Raw genomic sequence first — 23,603 nt, 5'->3', positions numbered from 1 at the left:
ATGTCAAATATTATTCCAAAGGTTTGAGAATCTCCCAAAAAACGTTAAGCTGGCAGTCCCACTTGTGGACAGGAGATAAAGGACACACGAGTACACGTATATACATACGGTACATATATATGGTATATATATATATATGTACGGTACGGTAAACAAATACCATCTTCCAGAGCAGTGCAGATTGTCTGACGACCTCAGACTGGGGAAAAGAAAGGTCTGAAAACCGAAAAACGCACCTGAGGCCTTGAATCCGGGAAAACACTGAACTAACTCCGTCCCTGAGATTAGGCAGTGATTTCAGTGTACAGAATCGGCAGACTCAATCAACACTGTGTTAAAACAGAACTGGAAGATTCGACTCAGCGTCCGATCCCACCTTTTTTCCCCCCTCCCGATGGTCGTGATCGTGCAGCCATGCAAAGGAGAGCCATGGAAGCAACGGAGCGGCGCGAAAAAGTCCTCACTGTGCAGCGCCGGAGACAACCACGCGCGTCCATGGGTATAAATGAGTGAGGACGCCGGGCTGAACCTGCGACGTCTTCATTTGGAATGACAGCGTGGCGTGAGTGAGTGCGTGTGTGTGTGTGTGTGTGTGTGCGTGTGTGTCGTTGGAATGAGGGCGTCGTAAATTGCCCGAACACTTATCATGCGTCGCGGATCACAGCGGCAGTTCGAGCGGATCTGATGTCTCTGGAGTCGCCCCCTCCCCCACTCCCCCTCCTCCCCCCCCCCCCCCCCCCGGTTAGACCCCAGCGCGGGCCTAGGAGCAGTGCGTCAGGCTGAGTTTGATCACGCCGTCCCTGTGCAGCTTGTAGAGCAGCTTGAACTCGCTGGGCAGCTGGTGGGTCTCCTGCCACTTGGTGGTGAATTTGGTCCCTTTCTTGTCGTAGTAGTGGTAAGGCAGATCGTTGCCCGTGTTGGGGTCCCAGCCGAAGGGCCAGAAGCCGTAGAGGTGGATCTCGTCGCACATGGCGGACGCCAGCGTGTACATGAGGATCCCCGTGCTGAGGCGCTTCGGGGAGAGGTTTTTAGTCTTCCAGTATCTGTGGGAGAAAAATCGGACATTACTTTAAAACAGCAGCATTAAACGATTAATCCTTCCTCGCCATAATCCACCGTAATCCCACTTCCCTGATGAGTGTATGCAGGGGTGGAATGTAACAAAATTCACGTATAGTCCTTTGCTTAATTTGAAAATTTGAGATACTTGCAATTACTTTCTATTTTTTATGCAACTAAATGTTTGTGCTTCACGACATCTCGGAGGCAGAGTAACGTTAGCAGTTACCTGAGTGGTTGATACACTGTTGGATGTGTAAACAGGGAACAGTTTTGGCCACGATTTAAATCTAATGTTCAATCTTGTATTGCTTGTTTCTGCTGCCATCCGAGTGACCAAATATGTAACTGTCGTTAAAGTTAACTGGACATTTCATATTCAAGGACGAAGGTCTAAATGGTGGTTACGGTCCTTACAGTGCCGGTTATGGTTCTATAAAAATAAATGCCAAACAAAATGTGTCTTCAAAATTGCTTATTGGAAACATAAAATTTCCTTTTCTAAATCATGAAACATAAAGCTGTATATTTAACAGCAGTTTGTTGTTAATATTACCCCAAATTAAGTCAAATATCTGGCCTTAACGTAGTCAAATTATCAACAGTTAAGTCAAATCCACCATGCGTACGTTTTTAATTTAAACTCCAAAGTTTTGGCCTGGTTTAAACTTTCCATTTGGCCTCTTATGTCCCGATTAGATCACCGCTCTTACTTGTTGACATCGTGCATGATGTTTCCCGGCCAGGCCAGCTCGACCTTCAGCTGCCCCTTGTGCTCCACAAAGAAGTCCACCAGGGTCCTGGTCACCGTGGCTGACGTGTGCAGGAAGAAGGCGGGGATCCACAGGATGGCTCCCTCCAGCTTCTTCAGGTTGAGGAAGAAATTGTTCCTGTCCTGGATGGTCAGCAGGTTGTTGTAGTACCTCTCCAGGATGCTGGGGTTGAAGGTGGTGAGGTTGGTCTTCTTGCCCACGTCCTTGGAGTACACCTCCGTGGGGGCGAAGTTGCAGCGGAAGACAAAGTCGGCCTGGTCGATCTCTGGGCCGCAGTGGCTTCCTGTCAGGATGCCGCTGTTGCCCACCACGGCGCACACGCTGTAGTGCTTGTTGCGGATGGGGGAGGCGTCCGGCAGCAGGGACTTCAGGTTGTTGCTGATGGAGAAGACGTACTTGTGGCTGGAGTAGTCGAAGTGCATCAGCTGGCCGACGCGCACGCTGTTCTTCGTGAGGGAGAAGTTGGTGGGAATGTCGATGTAGCTGAAGATGTCTTTCCTGAAAGGAGACAGAAATATTTTAACATTGTGACGTGAGGAAGAGGAAGACGCGGATGTTTAACTGCGATGTATAAAATGCATTTGGGTATTATTATGTATGACATTGGATTATTATTATTCATACATTAATGTGTAAGAGCAGGATATTATTGTCGTAGTTGTTTAGGGTGGAGCGCATTTATTACTTTTTAGTGTAGCACTGAAAAGCTAATGATTTATAATATTATTTCATCTGCTGATTATTTTCTCCATTAGTAGATTAGTGGTTTGGTTTAACACTTCTAAATATAGAGATTAATGCACCACAATTACCCAAGGTGACACCTTCACAATCCTTCGTTTTTTCCAAAAAATAGTCCAAATTATTAAAAAAAAGGTAAAGCAGCAATTTCTCACATCTGAAAAGCGAAAATGATGAAAGAGTTTTGAAATAAAAATGAGTAATAATTGCAGCCATTTCATAAATAAATGTATTTTGACTCAGTGATTGAGAGCTCTTTCTATATGTTCTGTATGCATACATCTCAATCTTTAAACTAAGGCAGTCAGATATTGATATATTCATTGGAGTAGAAGTCAAATTTGGAATAAACAGACAAATTCCTCACAAACTGTTTGTCCTCTGGTTGCCTTTTGAAATGTTCCCTTAAACGTAAGCTCATTAAGTGAAACAGACGCCTGCTGTTCATCCCACAAGAAGACACACTAGAGAGATACAAGAAGAGGCAGACTAGAAACTAGTTTGTCTCTCACTTCTGCAGATGAAACGCCGTCTTGTTGAACTTCCATTTGGAGGGTTTTCCTTGGAGCTCCTCATTCAGGGCGTTGGTTAACGGGATGAAGGAGGGGTCCAGGAAATTCATGGCGAACTGAGACCTGTTGGAAAAACATCATAAGGAATACGTATAATCCTGATACCGATACAAACCTCCTTTGTGTTTGTTTTTGTGTGGTCTTGTTTTAGAACGGGATTAACGGGATTCAGCAGATTTTCTGAGGTATTTAAACCAGAGATCCACACCAAGCTCTTTTTCAAAAAGCCTTAATGTTGGACATAAACCCTGTCCCTTATAAATCTTCAGTCTGATGCTAAAAAGAACTGTCAAATTACTTTTAAAAATAGAACCCATTTTAATATATCTGAAGCAATTAATCCTTCTATGATTTATTAATCTGATTTTTTGGGTCAACAACTTTTGGGTTGCTAAATTTTGGAAAATCCCTTTGACTGTTTTAACCCTTTAGAGCAGCTTATACCTCCTGGAAAAGGTCTGCTTTGGATCCACACTGAATCCATTTATTGACAATTTACTAACATTTCAAATGGCTGGTTGGATGGATGGACTGACAGTAAAATATCTCCCTCTGGGTAGAAGAGAAAAATCAAATCAAATTTAACTTTACTGTACAATCAATGGCGGTGTAAAAAAGTACAATATCCACCAATAAAATAATAAGTACCTCAAAATTATACTTCACCGAGGCACTGTAAATGTACCTCTGAGCCGCCTCAATTGGATGTGATGTCGCTGATAAAGCAGCACTGTATTTTACACATGCATCGCCCATAGCAACAGCATCAGCACCTGGACAGCTCGCCGTTTGATTGATGGGAAGCTTTCGGCCCAAATTGATGGGGAAAGTGATGAGTTGAGCCGGTACATCACACGCAGGTTGAATCGTGCACACGAGGCCTCAAAATGCACAACCACAACAACAACAACAACAACAAGTATCTCCATCCCCACTGCGATTAACACTCACCGAAATCCTGCGTGGAACATGATCCTCGGGCCTCCCATGTAATATTTGGAGGAGCCGAAGAGGCTGTCTTTTCTGAGGGACACATAGCTGATGAGCGACAGTATGAGCACGGCGACGCACAGGATAACCAACCCCAGGGCCTTGGCGATGCGGACCATCGTGGGTGCGTTTTCATTCCCTGTATGTAGCTGCAGCGAGGCGTTGGCCTGTGTTGTCGTCGCCGGGTCGGCTCACTGCGCGCCTGCGAGGAACACACGAACGGCCACTCCGGTGCTCATATAATCGTAAAAAAATGCATGGCGGGTGGCGCAAGTGGGCTGCATGGTGGAGATGCCGCGGCTCGGTCCACTCTCTTCCCCCAGCGGCTGCTTGTCCCCCTGCGGCCGCTGCTGCTGCTGCTGCTGCTGCGCGGCGACTCGCCTCCGGACCGCCGGTTTGATCGTGGAGATGGAGCAGAAATGCGTGTCAACGCGCCCAGCGGAGGTATAGGACAAGCCACTTCCTCCACCAGCAGCATCACCATCTCCACGCACTCACGCACTCACACACACACACGCTAACACGCACGCGCGGTCGCGCACACTGGGACAGGCTTCACTGCAGCTCACTGCGTAACGGGAAGCGTCTCTCTGATTTACGGGTACGAAACAAAAGGAAATCCTGTTTTACCAGACAGCAACACATCAACAGCGAATGCACACGTAGATGCATTGATGATTATAATATAATTTACTTTGAAATACGCCATTCTTACTTTTGGTAGCAGATGGTAACACTTTTATACTAATTAGATTTGGAATGCAAGACCTTGTTTTGTATTGTAAGTATTTCTGAATTGTGATAATGTATTCCACCACTGAATTTTTAAAGGAATTGGTATTTCACTTTCATTCCTTCTGTATATTTTATTTCACATCTCAATCAGCTACTAGAGAGTAGATTCAAAATATGTATATAAATCATATACTAAGATATGGAGCTGTGTATTTAGTATCTTTGTTTACATTACAATAACATAATGATATTTGCATTAACGCATCAGAAATTGTATTAATAAAACACATTTTATTGTGAATAGGCAGATGCATGAACTTATGACATTTTGCAATAGAACAAAGGCTTGTAGCATAACTGATGCTTAACAGCATAACTGCTGCAGGATACAAAAGTAATTCTCATCCCTTATACATGCAGTTTGTGTCATGAGGACACCTGAACATTTTCAAACATGACAAAATCATCTTCTGTATATGACTTTAAGTGAGAATACGTTGGCGTTTCACATTGGTCTCAGTGAGTTACCATGCAATATCAATGCCAACATTTTTGGCAGCAACCCAATTCACCAGTGGGGGATGAGTCAAGACACAAGCAAGTGAACTGGAACAGAAGAAACAAGAGGATGAAAAGCACTTCTTTTATTTGGAAGTGTTATTTCTTACCCATCCAACATCTTCCACATACAACACACATTATGTAGGGTTCACAAAACTTTTTTCTTTTTTTACATTTTATATACATTTTTTTTAACTTTCTTTTTTTACAATAAGCTTATTTTGGTTTAAAAAACATGGACAAAATGTGTTCATAATCACATATTTAAATGTATCCATGCACTAACAGTCTGGTATTGTCACAATAAGACGTGCTATAAGTCACATTAGGATTGGGTGCATATGTGTAACATATTCTAGCAGGATCCTGCATACATGTAGATAGCGAGTAGAAAAACAGGTCTAAAAAAAGATGGTGGATGTGCTAGTGTGGAAGTCAAGAGAGAGAGTCTATGACTGACACAAGTTGTCCTTTGTGCTCCACTAATTTCCATGAATGTGGCGAGCTCGGACACAAACAAACACCGAGAACATCTCGGGAAAAAGAGACGTTGAGACGCTTTACCATCCAGCTGCCAATATATTGCGATATAATCAACATAGAACAAGAGACTGACAGTAAACTGAATCAACACAGGCACTTAATGATTGAAACCTGCCACATGCCATACCTGAGGTGGTAGGACAGGTGAAACCTATCGCTAAGAAACGGGGTGAGTGCCTTGAATCGGATACAATCGGGGCAAACAAACAGACGTTGGCTGCTGCACATCGAGGAAGCTTCACTTTTTGCGGTGGAGAAAAGTGGAAAGGAAGAAGGCTCCTTCGCCGTCACTTCCTGGTGAGCCGCATGGGCTGTCCTCTCCGCAGCTCATGTCCTCACAGGAGTCCTCACTGTGAGACGGGAGGAGGCCATTAACACACGCTGCTTCAGGGTGGAGCTGATAAATCAACAAGCGAACCCGCCTGTTGTCACCTGCGGTTCTGCAAGTTTTTCCGCAAACACCCAGAAAATGACTTATTTTTGCATTGACTGAATTATTTGTCTTTTGGAAGGTTGATTCTACAGAAAAAGACATTTGAAGACTTCAACTCCGGTTCTGTTAATCTGTGGTGGCCTGACATTTTATAAAGTAAATAACTCATCAATAAACAAAGAAAGTCATTGTTAGTTGAAGCCATTGGTCAAAGTGATATCACAAGTGATCTAATAAATAATAGAAAATCAAGGTTTTACTCATTGAACCATTCATGGATCCAGTTCAACTCTAAAATAAAACGTATTGTTATGAATTACTGTGAGCAGCTGCAATTTTGCTACATTCAGCTTGCTTGAATTCCAGGACTTACTCTGTTGGCAGTCAAGCATGAACGTTTTCTCAATATCTCATCATCACAGCAGTTTGACTTTTTGGAATTCAGCGTGAAGCAAATGGAAGAAGTGGATTATTAACCTCTCACTCTCGTCCCAGATGGCCTCAGGAATCGTCGGCAGGCCGGGCACGCTGAAGTGGTTGGCCTGAAGGTTTTGAGCCGTTCTCCTGGACACGATCCAAACAAGCTTTTTGTTGTCTGGTTTGTTACATTCACTCGAGCAGTATTCAGTCATGCATTTGGCCACAAGCTCCTTCCAGTGGAGCAGCTCGCCGTCGCTGATCTGGGAAGAAAGACAGACAGGAAACATTTGAGAATTTGCACACAGAAATATTTGTCAACTATGATGTCATTAACAAGTGTTCTTGCACATACTACATGGGCACGGGATCAGACAGTGAAAATGACGTGCCAAATAGCAGAAATTCAATGTATTTATTTAAGTGCCTTAAATGCTGCTCAATATTGCATTAAAAAAAGTTCAAGATTGTATTTGTATTTTTATTTTTATTTTTTAGTCTTCTAGTGCAATACACTGCAGATTTTTTGGTTTTAGCCTATTGGATGAACACAAAAATGCATTCAAAGACTTTTTCATGGACTCTAATAACCTGGGATGGACATTTTTTGCTATAGGCAGACTATTAGAAATACGTATTAAATGATAATTAAATATCTTGTTACATGGCTACTCTTTCATACCTTTAGGTGTCTTTGGAATTGCTGTACAATCTCCGACAAGGCGGTGAACTGGAGGGCTTCAAGCTCCTGGGCAATGAGGGACAGTGCCAGCACGGATGGCTTTAAACAAGAAAAGTAGCAGATCATTAAGTGCTGGGACTGAAAGCGTGAATTCTTCTATGCTGTGAAATGGTCGCCTGTAACAATTCTTACTTTTGCTTTAGAGAAAACAAGTCGGCATAAGCAGGCTTTAAGCTGGGCTTCCAGTCTCCCAATGCTTGGGATCTCCTCCCTTAAAATATAGAGGGAATCCTAGTGTGATCCGCCGGTACAAAGCTCAAAAAGCAGAATCTATTTGAGCAAAACTCCACGGCAACTGGAGCAACGCATCTACAGCGATAGGAGAGAGCGAAATAGAAAATATTTACCTTCCAGCAGACAGGAATGTGAAGGTGGGGTAGTAGAGGCGTAGAAAAGTTAAAGCCGTCACTGCCTCGGGCGCCACGCTGAGCTTCTCTGAGATAATCTTCTCCATGCGACACAGGTCTGACACAGTGAACTTGCTTTGGCTGATACGGATGAGTTCATGGGTGGGCGACACATCGTTCTCTTCCTCGACCATCTTCGCCGCAATGTGAAGACAGCCGACTCCGATGCAGGGCAAGTGTTTGGGCTGCACCTGGCGCAATGACACAACAGACGTGTGAGCCAACAGCCCCCCCCCTGATTCAAGGGAAAACAAAGTCAACCCGGTTGTGCTCGCTTCATACCGGTAACACAAAACATGCACAGTTGTTTATGTTGAAATGAAATGCTTTGTCGAATTCCTACCTTCATGATAGTGAGGAATCTATCAAGCAAATTGACAGCTTGGACAAATGTTTGAGTTCTGTAGCCAAAGAAACTGGTCAGACCCCACAGTTCTTCCACTCTGGCGTCTCTGCATTTCGCAGAAACTCCACTGTGATTCTGAAAATATACAACTTCCTGCATTAGATCCCGTGAGCCGGCCCTCACAGCAGAACCAGCGCGTGCGTCTCGGTGGGTCACCTCTGTGGGAGCGGACTCCATCATCCGCAGGCCGGCCTCTCTGGGAAGAAAGTCGTACTCTTTTGCCCGACATGACTTCAATTCGTTCAGGAGCCGGCTGTCGATAGCGTGAAGATCCCTCATCCTGGAATGCAAAATATTTCGAGATAGTCTGCATGTAAATATTATTGTCGCTAACCAACACCTACTGGGAGTCACGTATCAGTGACGCCCCCCCCCCTCCCCCCTCCTCCTCCTTTTCTAATTATAACATAGTTACATAAGTACAGTAAACTTAGAAATGTGAACAATGTGTGCAATATCATTAACACTCAACCAATCAAAGTGAATGCTGACATTGATTTTGGGGTAAATGTGTAATAATGAACAACTGGAAACAGGTCACGTACACCTCGGTTACTATTACGTAATCCAGAAGAGGCTGAAGAATTAGACGGTTTAGGTTTGGTTGAATCGTGAAATAATACGTTTGGGTGAACAACAGCATCCATAAATTCCCAAAGGCTGAATGCATTGGAAAATCAATAATGACAAAATTCGCTAACATTAACTTAGCTAAGGTTAGCTTTCTGTCGTTTCAGTCGTAAATCAACAAACCGTCGTCTCACCCTGCTGAGGAGCCTCTGACGTGCAGGAAATACCAACACTGCAAATTGTTAACAGCTTTCAGCTCTTCACATTTCCATGTTGGTTACAATGATGGTTGGCAAATGTTGGAAACAAGAGCGTCGATCTCTGCAAGAAGGAAAAGGGTCCGCCCTGAATAAACAAACAACCGCTACTTGGTTCGTAAACGACAATGACCAGCATGCACCGCGGGAAACGCCCACGCGCCCTGGGGCGCTGCGTCACGGACCGTGCGGAAGGAAAGCGGATGTTTGGCGATTATTTCAAAGTGTCGGCGCTAACGTTGCTTTTGCTGTCTTTGCAATACCAGCGTCACTGGAATAAATACCCGACTAAACTCGCCAGTCAGACAATGCTAATTTGTTTAAGTGTTAGCACCGAGCTACATCGAATTATTGATAGCATAACGCTAGCAAGGAAATAGCCACAGGATGATGTTTCCATGGTGATAGAACTTCACCCCCAACGACAGCTCACTGGCTAATGTTAGCTGCCGATGCTAGCTTCGAGGAGGAATAAGTTTAACTTAAGGAAGTACACCGATAGACTAATTACCAATGTGAACGGAGATGTCATCGGAGTTTCTGTCCAGACCAGACCAGAGTATTCCGCCTTCCAGCAACAATGGCTGTCACCTTTTCCTATTTGAATCCCCGCCAAACCATAGTAAGCTAACACAAGCAGGATCAACGGGTAAGTTACAGTTAACTAGCGTTCAACTACTGTTATTGGATCGTTCAATTCTTAAAGTCCTTTGTTCAACAGATATCCAGGACGCCATTCCCCGGCTGAGATTTAACAGTCTGACACTCGATGAATTGAGGTATGAAAATATGAACTATTCTTAATGCTGTATCAAAATACCTTGCAGCTTTTAGGTGATTGTGTATCAACTAAAAAAACAACTCCAACGCATCAGCAGCCACAGCTTTAGCTGTCCCAAACTTTAAATGACATATACAGCACAATGTCTTTGGCATCCCTATGAATTATGCTCTGCATCCCTCATAATCGTCTTCTCTATTTTTTCCTTTTTTTTTTATAGTGATGAGCTTGACCGGCGCACCAAGGAAACACAGAGGCTTCAAGAAGAGGTGGAAAAGGCAACCAAAGTAACCCTGGAGAGGTTGGGCAGCATTTACAGCACGCACAGCTCGCCTGGACAAAGCTGCCAAAACAGCGGGAATTATTGTGAGTACACGCAGCATCACACAGCGTTTCCTTAGCGTGGAAGCAGTCAGAAAGATGAAATGGATAATGTGTTATGTAGGGTTTATTCTTTTTCTTTAAACACCTATGTTACAATACAATGAAGGGAAAGCCCAACAAGTGGGGAAACGTCCCTCTGTATGGTACGATGACCAAAGCCGAAGATCATTCTTAAACCTATATCACCTGACTAGAGGCCAGATGGGTGAGGGAAATCACCCTGGGGAGCAAAGTTAAATATAAGTAAAGAAATATATGAAGAAATGCATGTTTCACCAAATCTGGTCTTTGACATCTTACACTGTTAAACTTCCTCTGCTCTTTCAGCAGATGAGTCACCCGGGGATTCCAGTAGTCCTTCAACCGTCCAGACGCCAGAGTCTCAGCCCCCGAGGTGTGATCTGGACAGTTTAAACCAAGGAGATATCAGCTGTCCTGGAAAGGAAATGTTGGGAAAAGTAATAGATGACTGTATTCAACAGCTGTCTGACTTGCAGCTCAACAAGGTTCATACTTTTATTTCCTGCCACGGATCTTGTGTATTGATCCTGTCTGTAATACGCCTTTGGTAATGCTTTCTCTTTGTAATGTATTATTCGACCCTCTCAAACACAGCCACGTGATCAAACGGAACAAGAGACATTCAGTTTTAACAAAGCCATCGTGAACCTGCAGGCCAAGTTGCACAAAGTCCGGGAGGAGAAGGCCGTCCTGTCCAACCTCAGGTGAAGACACCTAAACAAGTTGACTCCTGTAAGCAAGTGCTTTAAAGCTCTTTGACCCACTGAGCTTTTTATTTTTAGATTGAAAGATTCAACGACACACGTCAGTCAGATGGAAAATATGCTGTCCATGTTGGAAGAGCTCCAAAACATCAAAAGGGCCGAGGACCAGAAGCTGCGGGAGGCGGAGGACGAGGCGTTGGCATTTCACAGGAAAGTAGAGCTGTTGGAACGAAATGTAAAAGAGATGTACTCACTGTTGTCTCACGGGACACAACGAGGAGACAACGGCGTCACCGGTCCTAACGTCGCCACGGCTCCGAGACGGCTGTCACCTGCTGCTAAGACAACTGAGGATGTTAACAATGATTCAGAGAAGCTACAGGAGAGACTTTTTTCAGTAAGTAGACTAGAAGTCAGTTAATCATCACGTGCAGTGTATTGTAGACATAGAAAAACACCTTTCCTATTATTAAATCTAATGTATTTTTCTGTTTCATAGCAGTCAATAAGACATCTGGGGAGTGATGATCGCAGTGGTGTAAATAAGCAAAATGAAAGGTAATTGAATGGAGAACTGCAGCGATAAGTTCAATATTTGTTTAGTCAATCCGCAGAAAAGAAATTGGCTACTGTCAAAACAGTAGACAATACATTTATATAACAGATATTCTCAGGTTCTTGACTGTGCAGCTTGCCTGCTTTTCTTTGTCATATTCGATATAGATGGAAACATTTCCGGGTCAAGCTGCCTACTAGCTCCATATAAATTAGAGTTTTCTTTTGTATTACTTCTGCTGTAAGCCATGGTTTGCCGTAGTGTATCATAAGTATAGTTTATCTGTAGCGGTGTTCATCCTTCATATTGATCTGTTCCAGGATGGAAGACCTGATTGAAAGTCTTGGCCAGGAGGTGGCGCTGCTGACTGACAAACTCAGCTCATCGACCAACGACAGCTTCACTTTATGTGTCAAGTTGGAGCTGCTGAAGTAAGAGTCGTTCCCATTCGTTTGGTTCCTGATTTATTGGAGTGTTTTCAGTCTGAGGCCACTAAATGTTTATGTGTCAGAAATATGATGTATGTTTATCCCAGGAAACTTGCAGAGAGACAGACATTACTGCACCGGTGTCAAGTCAGTGAACTGGAGTCAAGTCTCTGCCGTCATACAGATAAGGTAAGGGGGAGTGTACGAGAATACTATGAACAACATAATGCGAAGCAATGAGATACTTGGGCGGTTAAATGTCAATATTTCACTATATTTATAGATCAATGAGCTTGAAGATCAAACACATGCAATGAGGGTATGCAAAAGTGCTCCACGCTGCGTCCTCAATCAGAATAAAAACTAACATTAAATCAGATTCTTCTTTGTGACATTGCAGGTCTGTTGTCTGGAGCTGCAGCTCATTCAGGCTCAGTCCGACCTGTCGGACGCCCAAAGAGAGAAAGCGAGCTCTCTACTACAGACGGAGGAGCTTCAGTCCCAGCTCGACCAATTCAAGGTGAAAAGCAGCATTTCTTCTACATGCTGTCGATTCCAAAAGTTTTCATGTGAGGTCCTTGAAATGATGCTTAAGTTCTACGTATTAAGATGGAGCACACAAAGACAAGTAGAGGTTTGTAATCTGCTGGTGAAGCAGGTGGGAAAGGAGAACGAGGAGTGCCAGGCTCGGGCTATTAAACGTCGCCCATTCCATTGAAATTACTCATGCTGCCCAAATTGGTGTACGTTTCATCCCAATTCTTACAGATAAAGCTTTTTGACAGTAGGCGGTTTACGTGTCCTAACCTGTATGTGAAAAATTGCCCGCAGGCCCTGCTGAGGCAGAAGGCCCAGGAGGGGGAGAAATCTCAGGAACTCCTGGAGGACAAAAAACAGGAACTCCTGCTCCGTCAGCATGAAACCCAGCACGTAATGTTCTAAAGGAAACTAAGCATTATGAGTTTTTATGAGGTTATGAATATAACCGCACAGATCCCGGAAACTTGTGCCCGTTTTCCAGCAACTTGCCAGGTTGGAGGAAGCCCAAAGCCGATGCCGGATCCTGCATGCGGAGGGAGAGACACTGAGGCTCAGGCTGGACGGCCGAGAGAAGAGGATAGAGGGCAGCACACAGATGCAGAACGGCACCATCGACGACCTTCACCAGCAGAACGGCCTCCTCAGCAAGCAGCTAAACCAGCGCACGCTGACGATTCAGCAGCTCACGGTCGGAAGCAAGCAGACTTGCTTTTCCGCCTTATTGACCTTCATACTCAACCTATATCATCACTAACCTCCCACTCCCTTCCTTCCTCTCGTGACATATGCTGATTAGGCCGAGTTAGACCGGCACAAGTCCGACCTGGCCGCTGCAGAGCAGGACAGGCTGCAGCTACAGGCCTCTGTGGCTGAACAGAGTCAGCGTGCACGGGAGGAAACTCTGGAGAAGCAGCAGCTCGCCGTCCAGCTGGACATCCAGCGGTTGCAGTTACGCTCCCTCAATAGTGAGTTGAGCTTCAATGATGTGCATCCGCACACTTGGGACCAATATACAGAACCAGTCAAACATTTGAACACACCTTTTCATTGAATTGAATGAGAAAATGTGTCCAAACTTTTTACTGGTACTATGGTTATGAAAACAAACTGATAAGCATTTGCCTTCCTATAATAATAGTAATGAATGAATGTTTCTTTTGTCTGGTTGTGAACGTGACCTTGTTGGATTACCATCAAAGCAGACATTCCAATATGTATTTACACCCACCAGCATCCCATATAGTGTCCCAGTCCAGCGGTTAGATAAATATGCGCACAAAGCCTCATAAAATTGAACACTTCACACACTCAATACTTACATTTATCCCACAATATATATTCACTTTATTTCAAATTTAAAAAAAAATTGTAAATCTGATTTGGTTAATGGATAAACCACGTAATTGATTTAGATAAAGTATGCAGCCTTAGTTGAATTACCAAAGCATATGGTACTCCATGTGGACTTTTTCCTCAGCAGCTCAAACATTTTTTTTTTCTTGTCCAGCTGTGTTTAGGAAAACAAAGAACCATATTTTCACTGTCAACCAAGCCCTTTCTTCCATGTGTGTGTGTGTGTGTGTTTCACTCTGTGGATTCGATGCATGTGTTTGTGCGGGCACGATTTCAGAGGAGCACGAGGAATTGCAGCAGCTCCACAGCGCCAAGAACGATGAGCACGAGGGTGCGGTGCTGAAGCTTCAGAGTCAAATAAGGACCGCCCATGACGAGCGCGACCAGGTCAGGTGCACCCTGAGGACCCTGGAAGGAGCCGACGGACACGGTTAGATTCTTGACGTAATTTACACTGAGGCTTGATTAAAAGTTGAATGTAGAAAGAAACATAGAGAGAGATAGCAGAGATTTATTTCTAAATCTAGCAATACCGACAGCTCATAGTACAAATGTGTATATATCCTCCTCTGCTGCACTCCACTCTGAGAGACGGAATCCTGATATGTGTAACCATGAACATATGTCCCTGACACGTACTAAGCCTGTCCACGATTAAAAGCTCTGGGATTTCAACTGATGTTCTCGTATATTACGTGTATGATTCTCGCTATAAATCTCCTCCGTGCCCTTCTTGTCGTTTTGATTGGTCGGTTCACCTCAGGCCTCCGAGTAGCCATGGACACGCAGAAGGAGATCACGGCCAGGAGAAAGCAGGTGGACTCCCTGCAGAGCAAAATCAAACATTTGGAGGAGACGATAGACCAGCTGTACCAGGTAAATAAACAACGTACCAGCGTTTCTGCTTCTTCTTTTGCGTCACACAGCTTTTTTTATTATTATTATTATTATTATTAATTATTTATTAGTTCCTGATTTCTAAAACAGCGGGCTGTGTACCTCCAGCGGTTGAAAAGATTCAGCTCATTCTGATCCAAATGTCTCAAATTGATATAAAAAATGTAAATGGCTGACCTTGGAAGACATTTATTAATTTCTAAATTATTCTGGGAAAAGATCCAAATACGCATGTAGCTCCAACTCTGCTAAAGCTCCAACGAGTGACCCGTCAGCAGGGACTTCATGCCGTTGTACTTGAAGGAAGGCTTCATGGACATGTGAGCCTTTGAGCATTTTCATTTTTTTATTTTATTTTATTTCTTGGACACCAAATTGATTTAGTGGAACGGCCTTTCCCTGTAAAATAGTAAACTACACCATTACACTATTATAGTTTAATATAATAATCAGATTTTGTTTCATTACCCTCGCCCTATAACAGAATAGAGTAAAAAAACGTCCCCTTTTTGCACGCTAAAGGCAATCATTTGAATTAGCAATCTTTGCTATAAAGAAAAGGTGCATTAATGACTATATTCATAACATCGGGACATGACACCAAAGCATATTCACACAATATCCAACTTCCCCACCCTTCCCATTTCACTGAACATTCTGTCCAGGAGAAGCGCTTCCAGAGTCTGGAGAAGCGCCGTCAGCTGCAGCAGCTGATGTTCGTCGGGGAGGAGAAGAGACAACTTGGCACTGAGCTGGAGGCCCTTCGCTCCAAAGATAAACAGTTGAGGGAGCGCGTCGGCCAGCTGGAGGCCATCCTTCACAAGGTGATGCCCGTGCACACTTTATGATGTTACCACCAAATGTTAGCTGGTGTTTGGAACTGAAATAAACATCAAGTCAAAACAGAACACACCCGTTTTTATTTAATAAGAATGTTGTTATCAATGAGGGGTCCTTGAGTTAATGGAGACCATAAACGGTCCAACATCATTGTGTTTGGTCAGTGAGTTTTGTTTCCTTTCCTTTTGAGTTTATCTCAAACGGACTTAAGAGGAACTGTTGTTCTCCCTGAGAACATTGTTTAATGTCGTAGGGTTTTCTCTCCACCACCTTCCCCCGACAGTTGTTACCTTCTTCTGGAACAAACCCCAAATGTTGATATTTTTAAGTAAATAAATAATCATCTGTCCGCTTCTGTCTCCATTCGTGTCAATCACTCTGTTATTGTGTCATATCCTCTTTCCTTCCACAGATGTCAGAGAGCTTTGCAGACTGTAAAGATTTCCTCCAGCTGAAGGAGCAGGACTTTTTCCGTCTGAAACTCCAACATGCCCTGGACTTGAAGGTAGAGCTGATTACAGACAAAGAGTCTTTTTGTGAGAGGAAAAAGGGCTTTTACACTTATACACAGTCTGCGTATGCATGTTGTTTAAATGCTTTAGGCTAAGCTTCACCTCATCATGCATGTTTGGTATTTATGTCTTTATGTAGTTGGACTTATTCTTACTATATACTTACTTTCTTAAATTGAGCTGAGGTACAGATCCCCTGTAACAAACCTTTTGTCTTTTCTGTAGGAGCTCCAAGGTCAGAATTTGCACAGAGCTCCAAATGTCCCTCCATCTGACCCGGACTCCCCATCCCCATCTTCACTCAGCGACCCACCCTCCTCCCAGCACGTCTTCAACGCCCAGATCACGGTACAGCGAGGAGCTCCTTGCATTCCGCCTTTCTCCCACGGCTCCGGCCCGTCCAACGCAATATGTGAATGATTGTTTGTTTGGCTGCACGGACACAAGCTCAGCACATCTGCTCTGCCTTTAAATCAAAAACACACACGCAGCATTACATTCCTGTAAGCCCAACTTCAAATCATATCAACCAAGCGGTGAAAGGCCGATTGGCAACCGTTGCAGCGCTACTACGTGTGGCCTTGTGTGTTGTTACTGACTAAAGAATGAAAGATCCTGTTGCTGATGCTCGCGGAAATTGTCGCCATTGTCTTGTATTCAAACTCAAAATATCAGCACAGCAGTGCATTGCCTTTCTCTCTCTCTCTCTCTCCTCCCGCAGCGGTGCCACACCCAGCGGCTCAGGTCTCCCGTCCGAGAGCTGCGAGGAGTGATTTCGGAGAACCACAGACCACACACAGAAGTCAGGAGGAGGTCTGCGCCGGAGAGAGCGCACGGAACCGCATTGTACGTCTGGCTCGGTTCCCACACACTGCTCGGATTATCTCTCGCTCTTAGGCGAGGTTAGGTCACAACTTAAAAATCATGTGATGCTACTAAGTATGCAGGAAGTCATTTGGAGTGGAGGTGGGTGAGGAGGAAGGGTGCAATAGCAGTTTTGCTGCTTGCACCGTACTGTATCATTAAAAGTCTCGACGGTCCAGTTCAAAAAGTCCTTTTTATCTTAAGATGTCTGTTTTCGATCATTGACATTAAATGTCTCTCTCTGTATTTGGACATTTCCCTGCACCCACAAAAGTACTGACAAAGCAGAAGGAGTAGAAGCTGGTTCCAGATGGAGAAGAAGAACCTGCGGCAGGTAGGGCGCTCGCAAAAGCAAAGCCGAACCGCCGCCAACGCCGCCGACTCTTTTTTGCATGGCCTCTTCTCCAGGCTAGAAGCACCGTCTTCCCCGCGACCTTTCACCCCCTCATGAAACATGCATGGCGCCGCGAGCTGTGTAACAGGATGTAATGCGCATGTGTTTGTGCATACACCGTGTACAGCGAGACACATTTCCCAAAGGAGGCGGAGCTCAGCGGAGAAGCAATCAACAAGAAATCCTTCTGTGAGAGTGAGTTCTCTCAACTTTGTCATCTTCATGCAGTCCAAAAACAAGTTTGACCCCCTTTTATGGATGCCGTTTGCAATCTGCCAAACATCTTAGTTACAAAGTTTGCCTGTGAACAGAAAACGTAAACTGCAAATGTGAAATTGTAAATTGTTCCGGTTATTTTTGAAGCACAGCTGGTAACTTCTTCTCTCTGTTTTAAGCCCGTCCTATTTGATATATATATATATATGTATAAATTGTGGAGTTTACTTGACACCAATGTTGAATTCTGCGACATAAATGTGACCGTTCCAGGGGGCGTTGTCTCACATCCAGCGACTGCAGCGAGGTTCACTTCCTCCCCGCTGCTGCGCTCACTGGGTCGCAAGTCGCCAGTGTACTCGCTCCTGACCTCTGACCCGAACAGCGGACAGTGACTCCCGAGGCCGGCCCTTCTTATCAGTGAGTATCATTTACACAAATACCACAGAGTCATTAGTTGAGGAAAGAGCTGAATAGCTTCGCACAAAGGCCGAGTACTCTGTACCTTTATCCAGTTTATGTTCTCATAGTAATGATTTCATCAACTGGACCTCAGCAACAGATGTCACGGTGCACGTGCAACACTCAATGAGGCAACAGAATCAATTTTAGCACTGGTAGAGTTCCGTGTTCCACTTGTCTATCAGGCTTTTCAGAGATGTGTTTGATTGCTCCTACTTTTTGTTCCCTTTCAGGAAGCTTCTTTTCTTGTTCCAAAGGCTCCCCAGATGAAGTTGTCAAACAAATGCAATCCCCAATCAGGTGTAACTTTGTAATTCATTGTGTATATTGTGTAATTGTGTAAAGTTTTTATTCAACAAATGTGTTTGAGTTGTTATTTCACACCTCTAATCGTGCCAAATGAAGATAAATCATATATTGGCGCTACGCAGAACAAGCTTGTGACAAACATGGAAGAGGAGTGAACAATGCCGTGGCATCAACTGTTGAACATCTGCTTACACACTGAGCCTTCATGTTTCCTCTGCACTGAAACTAAAACATTACAGACAATTCTTTTTTTTGCTTCCTCTTTTTAAAGTATGTGTGTTACATAACACCTCATTGATATGGTTTCATACGTCTTTTTTAGCTCCTGATTCAGTCAGTAAACCAACTGTTTCACATAGTCTTCATCTTATCATGTGACACAAAAGCTCCCTGCTCATGTCCCGTGAGTCCTTTTAATGCACCTTTTAATCAGAAAAGTGTTTACGACACTTTGTGGGTCTGAGTTTTTGTGTACTTTTGCTCTTTTTACAGCTGAATTGCCTGAGAGACTTTTAAAGCTTGTTTGTGTCTGTGAACGGATTTCATTCTTGTCCTGAGAAATTCCTTCTTTCACAGCAGTGAAAGAGTCAAAAATAAATCCATTGTATGATGATCTCAACACTGTCGTGCTTTTTGTTTTAGCTCTGACTGTCCTGCAAATCATCTGCTGACAGGTTTGGCAGCTACTTTCATGTCTTTGTGTGTTCTCAGTTGATTCACTTTGACTGCATGACCCTTTTTAATAACATTTCCATTAGTAGAATTTAAGGGTTTGTTTGACAACGTGCTTATTTTACAATGATTGAAATATAATCTGAAGCCTAATTACAGACAATTTGTATTAATTTAGATTATATTAATACTACACATTTACTTGTGTTTGGCTCTGTTTACTTCTTCGTCTTCCTCCTCCACGTGGTCTCCAGTAGTCGTGGGAAGTGTAGCGGCTCTGTTCACGCTCAGCTCCGGGTCCAGAATGGACACCACCTCGTCGAATAACTGTAGAGAGGAAAAAGACCCCCTTTAAACGTGAGTTCGCGCCGGGTTCGGATCACACCTCCTGACGTGTCGAGCTGGCCTCGTGGTTCTGACACGTTGCAGCTTTGGTCGTCCAGACTGGTGTCGTCTCCACTCACTTGGGGGGTCATGTGTTCCCTATAGTGCGGGAACGTAGCCAGAGGACGCTGTTGGAGCTTCTTCTCCACAGCGGCCACATATTCTCTGCGAATCTGCTTTCGGGTCATCTACTTGGAGAAGCAAGCATGTTCTTTAGAAAGGCCCTTCTTAGCCTTTGGACCGGAATTAGTGGACTTCTGTTTTGGGGTGTCGTGGAAAACAACCGGCGAGACACATCCCCGGTCCCCCAATGAGAGTGACGATTCATCGAGGTTCGCTGATGAGAAACGGAAACAAGTGCCGACCGAGGAGATCCTGTTTGCTGAGGCTTTAAGATACTTGGTCTGCAACTTCTCCTTGTACCTGAAGATGAACAGAGCAACAACTTTACTGATGCCGTAAAGCGGTTTTGGATTCTTAAATAGCTGTTGAGACAATATGGATGTAAATAAGTTAAGGGTAATGATTAGAAAGTATAGGTGCACTATAGTACGAATATTGTTCTCTAAAATCTAACACAAGTGTTCTATGTTCTAGTACCATAATAACAGACACCACATATTCTTTAAATTCAAATTAGCAAAGAAACAACTGCTCCTCATTTCTTTACTCAAAATGGAGACACAGACCATTGATAGTTTCACTTACCAAGGGACAAGGGGCCTCATGTTTTTGCCTTCCATCGCTTGTTATTAATATAATTGAGTTCACTTTTTTTTTTTTTTAAAGCAGTACAAAATCTTCAGGAAAGTTCTTTTTTTCTGTGGTAATGTTGTGCAGCCGGTTGGCATCAAAGATCCAGCTCACTTCCGTCTCCATTTAGTTTACGATGGTTTGTTACTTGGTAACCGTGGCAACGTCAGAGACTCCTGTGGTGGGCTGTTGGCCTCTTTGCGACAGAGTGAAGGAAGCAAATCTCTTCGCAAATCAGTAACAAATCTCATTTAAGAAATATACATTCACCTGAAATAGACGTCTCGCCTTATATGAATGGGGGGGGGGGGGGGGGGGTTTGCCAGCCGGGCTCTCTGGGCAGGCTTAGTGCGAACTGTAAATAGACTGTACATTGCCGAGCGAGCGAGTGAGTAGTGATGATTGATTATGCTGTGTAGGATATTTATAGGATGTTTAACTTACAGCTGTTGTGTTGGTCGAGTGACAGCTGTGACGTTACAGAACAGGGCTTCGTAGCAGTCGGGGAGCTCGGCTGTTTTTAACGTTCCACTCCATGAGTCCACTCAGCAGCACACTTGTGGAGTTGAAGCTGTTAAACGGGACGTCTCCCGTCGAGCACTAGGGGGCTCTCCCTGTTAGAACATTACCAGCCCGGGTTGTGCCGGCCCGTTACCACGGCACCTTGCTGCTATGAGCTTTAGTCGCTGCTAACAGAACATCCTGAGATGTGCATCTGAAAGGATCCATTTATTAGTAGTTAGACCAGAATGTAAATAAACTAGGCAGGTGAAAGACATTTAGTATTTTACTTACTAAGTATAATCTACCAGATTAAAAGTCTCACAATTAAAAGGACGCATGCTTTGTATTTGTACATATCTGCTGTAAGTGGAAATCGGACTGCTGGTTGTGAAATTATTTTAACTAGTGATTTTAACCCTGTTCTACTTTCTTAAACCGTATAGCTATTAAGAACATATTACCTTTAACCTTCATCAAAATTGAAAAAAATTGAAGCCTTGGCTGAATAAAGCCTAAACTGTTATTTACTTGGGGCTCTGCTTGTTTATTTTTATTTGTTCTTGTTGTAAACTGATGTTTACTTGCCACGGAGCAGTACTTTACTGTAATTCTTGAAACTGCAAAGAACTGAAAGCCAACTAAAAGATTCCAGGGTAATTCCCGACAACTTCTTTTGCGTAGAAAGGGGTTTTGTTGTTGACTTGATTTAATCACACGTCACTCCCATTGGGCCTGATGAATTAGCTAATTAGCCCCGAGTTCACTCTTCGTCTGTTCAAACACCGGGGGAAACACTGCAGGGACAGAGGGACCACTGACTCCTCTCCCTCAGCACTGATGTTCCCTATTTACAGCAACAAACCAACCCAGTAAACCATTTCAATGCAGCCAGTGAACTGTCTAACGCTCCGTTTCAGTTTGTTTGTTTGTTTGTTTGTTTGCCAGTGACACAGCTGGCTCCAGAACTGGGACATTTGAATGCACGTCTGACCGCTTCAAGTGCCTGTATACTTTAAATTAAATTAGTCTTCGTAGGCCTAAAAGATCCCGACGGTTGATGGAGTCGCTAAAGTAGCAGCAGCTGTTGGTAGAACGAATAACTTCTAATTGTTGTGCTTCAGGCGAGTCTCGCGTAACAAACCATCGGCTGATGACTGTATGTGTTTTTGTACAGTCACAATCCAATGGGCGCGCCGGTGTTTCCAGCAGGATCTTGAGCGTCCGCGGGCTGTGAATGGCTGCGTTTTGTCAGTGCAGCCGTGGCCTCGCGCTGTCACAGGAGCGCGCTGACGTGACGCAGCAGCGACGCGGACCTGCAGTACGCAAATGGGCCACCTGGCCATGACAACATCGTGCCGCCGTTTCTGGGAGGAATTAACCGAATTTGAAATTGAGGGGTTGGAGCTTCAGTCACGTGACACCGGTAAAAAGTGCTTATACCCCCCCCCTCCCTTCACACACACACACACACATATACCCACATACCCACGTCAGACCGGGTGACATGCGGTGACCTCTAGAGGCCGAGTGTCACGTCAGGCGTTGTCCTTCCCCTTTTGGCTCCGCTGCAACTTCTGTTTAGTGTGTCTTCACTATGGAACGTTGCCATCGCCATTTAAGTGCTCGAAATGAGGAGGAAGACCAGCAAATGAAATTCTCTCCGAAAACATGCCTCTAAAGTTATGTTTTTGTTTTCATCTGAAATCAGAGGTACCTGCCCTTCTGGGGAATCGGCACATCCGTCCTTTTTGTCAAGTCATGATGATTCATTTGCGCCTGGATGAACTCGCGCTGTTATTTGTCCTGGAGGAGCTCCGGCTCCGTTGCCAGATACTTTTTCCCCGCTGCCACGGTCTTATCTATCTACTTCACCACAGCCAGGAAACGCCTGAAACGTTGTGTACTCACAGGTTCACCGCACCTTTCTTCCCACTTTGGAAGTGTTTCCTTCTCACGCAGCCTGATTTATAAACACTGACACACAACACCTGGGTAATTTGTCAGTATCCACCATCAGCTCTCTCAATGGTTGCACGAAGATGGCCTGACTTGGGAAAACTCCGCCCCTTTGGGAAAAGAAATACGAGAGTTTTCACCTGCGAACTGATGATATTTTATGAAATGAATCCATCAACAAATCCGCAATTACATGGATGTTACTAAGATTATTATGTCAGCCCTTTATTTGCATTCTGATTTACCCAGAGAGGTCCCAGGGAGGCGGGTTATGTTCTCGTTTATTTTTACACACGTACAATTAGAAACAACAACAGATCCACGAAAGACTTTCTAATTCTTTGGATGAGTACAATAGGAGGAAAAGAGGATAATACGCAGGAAAGGCTGTTGATCAAAGGGTTTGGCAGCACGCTGGTTTTCCAGTGAGTTTAATACCATCTTAAGAGCCTTTAGGATGTTGAGTAACAATACAACAGAGAGGATGTGCAAACCTCCCATCACCTTTCAGTACAGGATGCCATACAGGATTTGGCACGACAGGTTTTCCTATACGTACGTCTTCAGTGTCCTCAAGGTCCTGTCCACTGTGGATGGAATGTAATCGATTTGACTGACCATTATTTAAAGTTAGAGCCCCACCTGCCCTTCATTGTCATAAACTGAATTAAAAACAACATCCTAGAAATAGAAATGTAACTTATTACATCATGATTCAAGACACTTTTTTTTTTTAAAGTAATTCTGTTTTTTTCTGTCTTTCTTTGTGATTCCTTATTCTTTTTTTTCTGGTCTGTGTCTGGTTAGTTCTAGTTTAAATTATTACATATAATTAAACCACAGCTAACAATCATTATTGATCGTCCA

General features: G+C 44.0%; 4 protein-coding genes across 14 annotated transcripts; 1 reads left to right on the top strand and 3 right to left on the bottom strand.

The window, feature by feature from the left end:
- Positions 1-760: 760 nt before the first annotated feature.
- On the bottom strand, positions 761-4,254 carry LOC100174871 (alpha-2,8-sialyltransferase ST8Sia IIIB). Its single transcript, NM_001267636.1, is given in 4 exon segments — positions 761-1,043; positions 1,773-2,330; positions 3,086-3,208; positions 4,097-4,254. Coding segments are annotated over 4 exon segments (1,122 nt in total).
- A 1,245-nt stretch (positions 4,255-5,499) lies between these two features.
- Positions 5,500-9,380, bottom strand: LOC120830511 (cyclin-G2). 2 transcript variants are annotated; one of them, XM_040195206.2, is made up of 8 exons: positions 9,144-9,380; positions 8,536-8,659; positions 8,317-8,454; positions 7,914-8,164; positions 7,699-7,777; positions 7,507-7,605; positions 6,885-7,087; positions 5,500-6,324 (listed from the first exon to the last, which is right to left on the bottom strand). In XM_040195206.2, the coding sequence occupies exons 2-8, from the start codon at positions 8,656-8,658 to the stop codon at positions 6,213-6,215; spliced, it is 1,005 nt and encodes a 334-aa protein (XP_040051140.1). In that variant the 5' UTR covers position 8,659; positions 9,144-9,380; the 3' UTR covers positions 5,500-6,212. The 2 variants fall into 2 exon arrangements, with proteins under 2 accessions (XP_040051140.1, XP_040051139.1); XM_040195205.2 differs by having other exon boundaries at positions 8,317-8,659; positions 9,144-9,339.
- Positions 9,362-19,086, top strand: LOC120830510 (uncharacterized). 10 transcript variants are annotated; one of them, XR_013452093.1, is made up of 23 exons: positions 9,362-9,855; positions 9,928-9,985; positions 10,208-10,353; positions 10,699-10,877; positions 10,987-11,096; positions 11,175-11,493; positions 11,596-11,654; positions 11,973-12,083; positions 12,188-12,269; positions 12,481-12,600; positions 12,912-13,010; positions 13,102-13,308; positions 13,417-13,585; positions 14,251-14,403; positions 14,737-14,849; positions 15,536-15,694; positions 16,123-16,215; positions 16,448-16,570; positions 16,944-17,068; positions 17,361-17,420; positions 17,495-17,675; positions 17,970-18,116; positions 18,392-19,086. XR_013452093.1 is itself a non-coding variant. In XM_040195198.2 (23 exons), exons 1-22 carry the CDS (start codon positions 9,732-9,734, stop codon positions 18,089-18,091), a joined length of 2,799 nt encoding a protein of 932 aa, XP_040051132.2. In that variant the 5' UTR covers positions 9,378-9,731; the 3' UTR covers positions 18,092-18,116; positions 18,392-19,086. The 10 variants fall into 10 exon arrangements, 4 of the variants coding, with proteins under 4 accessions (XP_040051132.2, XP_040051133.2, XP_077943620.1 ...); XR_013452097.1 differs by having other exon boundaries at positions 9,378-9,855; positions 16,944-17,188; positions 17,608-17,675; XR_005713912.2 differs by having other exon boundaries at positions 9,378-9,855; positions 16,944-17,124; positions 18,392-18,518.
- Positions 19,087-19,187: 101 nt separating this feature from the next.
- Positions 19,188-20,410, bottom strand: LOC120830512 (uncharacterized). Its single transcript, XM_078087500.1, has 4 exons — positions 20,232-20,410; positions 19,808-19,946; positions 19,604-19,711; positions 19,188-19,466 (listed from the first exon to the last, which is right to left on the bottom strand). Exons 1-4 carry the CDS (start codon positions 20,264-20,266, stop codon positions 19,338-19,340), a joined length of 411 nt encoding a protein of 136 aa, XP_077943626.1. The 5' UTR covers positions 20,267-20,410; the 3' UTR covers positions 19,188-19,337.
- Between the last annotated feature and the right edge of the window lie 3,193 nt (positions 20,411-23,603).

This window comes from Gasterosteus aculeatus, chromosome 13 (assembly GCF_964276395.1).
Source record: "Gasterosteus aculeatus chromosome 13, fGasAcu3.hap1.1, whole genome shotgun sequence".
Classification (NCBI taxonomy): domain Eukaryota; kingdom Metazoa; phylum Chordata; class Actinopteri; order Perciformes; family Gasterosteidae; genus Gasterosteus; species Gasterosteus aculeatus.
The sequence above is the reverse complement of the archived record's forward strand: the minus strand, read 5'-3'. Positions and strand labels throughout refer to the sequence as shown.